Genomic DNA, 5,636 nt, shown 5'->3' on the forward strand with positions numbered 1-5,636 from the left:
ATATAATTATATAAGCTTTTATTTTTTAAGAGTTTTTTTTATAGTCAAATAATATGATATACTTTAAATTGTTTGATTTATATTTTATATTAAATAAATAAAAAATAATATATTGACTATTGTTCATGTTCGGCCACAAAACTCAAAACAAGGCTCAAGAACCAGACAAAGCCTATATATAAATATCAAATCCATTTTGTCGGTGTGTCCGACCTTGTGGAGGCCGACTTAGAGTGCATAATCTTAACTGCACATATAAATATATTTCTGTATTTAAATATAAGATCTCAATAATTTTTAGAAAAAAGAAGATAACTAACCACCAGATTAGGAGGAAAAGTTACAAGAGTTATCACTAGGTCACTCGTCCAATTATTTAACTCTCATTTTTATTTTAGGGATTTTTCAATTCTAATTTATATAAAAGTCTGCTTAAAATCCTTTTTTATTTAAGCATCTAAGTCCCTTGTAGATACCATCCCATGCACACCTCCTCACGAAAAATTCGAACGACTTCATAAAAGATTACCATGTGTTCATATCACGTAACAAAAAAAAAAGATAATCCTAAAGATCTATTTTTGTCTGAATCGAGTTTTTTTTTTGAAATTTATAGCTAATATTCATTCAATTTATTAATATGTTTCCAACAAAAGCCTATCCAAATAAATAGTCTTGCTAATTTTTAAATTTAAATTCGTTATTTATTACTTCTTCTATTTAAATTTTATTTTTGTATACTAATTGTTTATACTCTGCCCAAACGCTAAGACCCAGGTCTAAATGAGAGGCCAAATTCAAATATTGACCCTCACTCGACACCGACCTTCTCTCAAGAAGTCGGTTCTAACCACAACTTGCTCTAAGGAGCCATATCTCAACTTCCTTAAGATAAAGGGACGGTTATCCTCCTTAAAAGATGGAATGCTTCAACGGTGGTTATTGGTTCACCACTATAAATACACTGACATCCCTCAGGTATCTCTAGGTTCCAATACTCTTTAAAACTTGCTTAGACCCTTGTTGACATAGGTATCGAAGTGTCTTTGCAGGTACTACCCCCATTTTTTCACGCATACAACTCGGACGGAAGCTCCCAGACGTGAACCAGGTCAGAGGCTTCCTCCATCTGACGATTGAGGCAGCCCAACGAATCCAGTACATTAATCTCCGATTACCTATGATGACACTAATGATATTAGTAGACGCTCAAATTGTGTTTCAAATTTCAAAATTATTAGTCTTTGAGCTTCAAAATTTATTACTCTTTGATCTTCAAAATTTATTTTCTTCAGTGTTTTCATTATTTTTTTTATGCTCACATGTAATTGTGTTTCAAATTTCAAATAGTAATAATAACCAATCGAATTAAACAGTTAAAATATTAATTCATGATATTTTATTAAATAAATTAGTTTTAAATAATATAAAAAGACCAATTAATTTTTTCTTTTCTCAAATAGAGTTAAACAGTTAAAAGACATTTTATTATAGACTAATCACTAATATATCTAATATTCTAAAAGAACAAAAGCTAATTTATTATGTAATTCAAAGGTCACTCCATTTATATTTTTTAAGGTTTTAGAAAACTAAAAACTTTTGTTATTTTTATAGTGGATTAATTAGACAAATAATAATAATAACATTGCTTATCTGTGCCAATTATTGGTTCAATTTATCTCATTTAAAACTTTTTTATTTCTTTTTATTCCAATGAATTTTTTTGAAAATACAATTCCCAATATCTTAATGATTTTCTTTTTATAAAGAATAGAATTATGTGAACAATAAATATTTTTAATTAAATTTAAAAAATAGGGTAAAGTATATTTTTATCCTCCAAATTTCAACGTCAGCTCATCAACTCGTCCTACAATAGTTTTTTCGGTGGGATTTCGGTCACCATCGGAGTTCTAAAGAAGCTCGAGCATCTCTGGCTTGACTCCAACAACTTCCATAAGACCTTACCTTCAACACTTGCAAACTGAAAGATACAACGCCCCATGAGAAGAGAAGGTTGTTGATTCCCAACATGATTTCAACAAAGATGATAAAGGTAGAATCTTTTTGTTGAAATCTTTGAGAACATGCTTGAAGATAAGGATAAAATTGATACAAATCGAAAACATTAAAAATAAAATTGAAACAAATTAAAATTTAAGGGTATTTTTAAAATTTTTAGTAAACGTCAAAGACAAAAAATATACTTTACCCTAAAAAATATTTGCATTGCATTTTTTTTTAAAAACTGGATTTCTTTTTACATAAAAACATAATCTTTATTTTTCAAAAAATCATCACTTTTCACTATAATTTTTTTTTGTTTGGTTAAAACCTTCTTCAATATAGTATTACTCCTTAGAATTTTTCCCTCCTAACATCTTTTGCCCTAAACGGGCCCACTTTTATTTTATTCCTTTCTCAACAAACAACTATTATCACAAACAAAAAAAATGATGCCGAACTTCTTCAAACTCAAATCCAAAAGGCCCAAAATACGATAACAATGTATCCAATAGCATTCCCGTAACACTGGCCAAAAAAAATTAAAAATACCCAATCCCGTAACGGATTTTCGGAGCTCAGGTGCTACACGGCTCAGCAGCTATGAGCCATCTCCTTTGCCTCTTCTGTGAGACTTCTGCTATTCACCGACAGCAATTATGAATATGAATGACACATACACTACGTGTCAATCTACCGTTGTATTTAAGGGGATCTTTTTATCTGTATACCAATTAACATCTGTATCTTATAACTGGCCAACCCTAAAATATCAATGCATATTACCAAATTATTTATAATATAGAAAAAAATAGCCCCTAGTTGTATATTGAACACATTGGTACAATCCCATATTCCCATAGATAGAATAATGCCTTCTTTGTTTATAATATATATAATAATTATTACAACTCAACACCAAAAGGGTGGAGTAATAATAATAAGCAAACCAAGCTTAGAAAACATCACAGGCTCTTTTCAATTATTATTCATCTGAGCAAATCTAAACCTTTATTCTTTCAACCACTTGATGAACTTGTTTAAATTCTCACAAGACCTTCCTCCATCTTTTATGGCGTTCAGCAGCTTCTCTTTTAACACATGAGCATTTGATCTTATGTTCTCATCGCTAAGCACTTTATCCACTTTCACTTTTATCTCTTCACGTGAGATCAGTCCATTTTCATCTAAATCAAATCCTAATCCAACCTTCAACTCATCACAAATATATGTTTTGTTAAAGAATTGGTCACCAAAACATGGCCAACACAAGAAGGGGACTCCATTGGACAAACCTTCTATAGTCGAATTCCAACCGCAATGGCTAACAAAACAAGCTATGGCAGGGTGACTTAACACTTTTTGCTGAGGAGCCCATTCAACTATCTTACCTTGATTCCCTTTAAATTCATGGGGGTTGCAATTGGAATCTTGACGCACAACCCAAAGAAATGGTCTATTAGTGAGTTCAAGTCCAAGAACGAGTTCTGTGAATTGTTTTTTATCAAAATGAGTGAGACTTCCGAAAGCAAGATATATGACAGAAGCATGAGGTTGTTGATCAAGCCAATTTATACAAGACAGATCTTCTTCCCAGAATTGTCCCAAAGATCTTTCAGTTACACCTTGATCGTCATCATGGCTTCTCAATAATGGACCAATTGGCAATAACTTTGGTACATAGGACAATGCTTGTGGTTCAAGATCGGGTGTGGAGTTACAAAGCCACCACTCTGTCAATTCCAGAGTTTGCATGCCATGAACAATATTGTTGAACACCAAATTCCCAAACACAGAGTCAAACCCTTTTGCCCACCATATGGATCCTGTGTCCATGTGTGGAAAACTTGGTGATAATTGAAACGTTTCTTGTGTGACTGGTAACCCTGCAGTTTCAAAACATTAATTGTTGATTATGATCACGATGTGACGTGCATTGCCTCAATGAATGCAGCAGAATTTACAAAAACAATTGTAATAACAATATACACTCACGTTGTAATTACAAAGAATTTTACAAAATTATCCACTCCAATTTATGCTTTTAACTATCAACATGATCATGAAAGATACAACAACAAATAAGTCTTAGAAATATTTTAAGAATTTATGAGTGTATGCACAATTTTACACATACATCCAATCATATATAATATCATGTTAGAAGAAAAATAATTACTTTTTACATAAATCATGTTAATGATCATTAAAAAAAAAATCGATGTAACTAGAAAATTGTGTAAAGTATTTTATATTCATAGTACATCAAATTTAATAATTAAAAAAAAATATATTTGACTAAATATTTAAAGATGTACACAAAAATTAAAAAAATTAGATAATTAGACATTTTTTATTTCTTAAAAAGTTTTTGTCGCTCAAAAGAAGAAAATATCTCCTTGGTATAGCATATTCATTTTTAGAGATTGACTATCATTATATAATTGACAACCTCTTAAGGATGAAGTCAAATTTACAAGAACTTACTTATTAAACAATCTTATTTTCATCTTTTCTATTCTATCTTTTTGTAATTGAAAAAAATTGATTTATTCTTGAGCAAAGAATCATAGAAAGAACCAAAAGTGATACAAGAAAGATAATTTTGGAAAAATTCATAATATTCATTATCTTTATAAAATTTTCGGTTATTTGAATTAGGATTAGTTTCCTTTTTTTTAAATTGGGTTAGCATTTAGAAGTTGCTAAACTTAGTTTGAGTTTAGAAGTATTTTAGAGGTGTGAGCTCGGACAGAGTTCATACAGTCTCTCTTTTTTAAATTGGATAAGCATTTATTTCTTTTTCAATATTCATTTCCTATCTATTAATATGATTTAAAATTGTCTCAAACTCAAAAAATTAAAGGTGATTTTTATCCTTAGCCACTGCAATCTCATAAATCGATGGAATTAACATGTTAGAAGCAGTGGTAAAACTTCTAATAAGTTAACAAAAACATTCCTTATCTTAGAAGTTAAAAATAAAAACTAAACAAACCCCAAAAACGTGCAAACAAGTTTGGTTAGTGAAATTTGAAATGTGATATCCTTACCACTAGAGTCTATGATCCCATCCTCAATAAGCTTTGGTATGCTACACTGCAAGGCTAACATTGCTGCTGATGATGGATAGAACACAACTCCTTTGATTCCAATCTTGCTTGCAATTTTCAACGCCCCTGCCATAGCTGAATCAGCAACTATGCAACTTACTGTGATACCATCTTTCAATCTAAGATCTTCAATTAGCTTCTCAAGCATAGCAGGCATGTTCTTCATTAAAGAATCAGATACTTCCCTCAAATTATTTCTGTCTGCATCAGGTCCTAATCCATCCGGGATTGACACCAACTTTATCCGAGATTGTCGGTTAACGCCGCCTTCTTGATTCCCCAGGGAACTCAGCACTTTCTTATGGATGAATTCAGCGTTGACAAAGATGATATTACAACCATTTTCAGCCAATCTTCGAGACAAGATCATCATTGGATTGACATGTCCTTGAGCAGGGAATGGTAAAATTAGCATAGTTGGAACACTCATGTTGTCCTGTGATTATGTGTTACAGTTTCTGATGCTTTTCCAAGTACATATATCTGGTAACCGCGTTGGCGCATGTTTATCTACCT

General features: G+C 31.3%; 1 protein-coding gene across 2 annotated transcripts in view; it reads right to left on the reverse strand.

The window, feature by feature from the left end:
* Positions 1 to 5,636, reverse strand: part of LOC107621789 (UDP-glycosyltransferase 83A1-like) — an 18,869-nt gene extending 13,233 nt beyond the window's left edge. Inside the window, exons 1-2 of one of the 2 annotated variants that reach the window (XM_021113148.1) lie at positions 5,061 to 5,636; positions 3,399 to 3,893 (exon numbers count right to left, since the gene is read on the reverse strand). In XM_021113148.1, coding sequence (XP_020968807.1) covers positions 3,399 to 3,893; positions 5,061 to 5,550 — 985 coding nt within the window. In that variant the 5' untranslated portion in view covers positions 5,551 to 5,636. Of the gene's footprint in view, positions 1 to 2,828; positions 3,894 to 5,060 lie in introns of those variants that run through there. The other variant, XM_016323785.2, reaches the window with a different exon arrangement.

The sequence above is a fragment of the Arachis ipaensis genome, chromosome B10 (assembly GCF_000816755.2).
Source record: "Arachis ipaensis cultivar K30076 chromosome B10, Araip1.1, whole genome shotgun sequence".
NCBI lineage: Eukaryota > Viridiplantae > Streptophyta > Magnoliopsida > Fabales > Fabaceae > Arachis > Arachis ipaensis.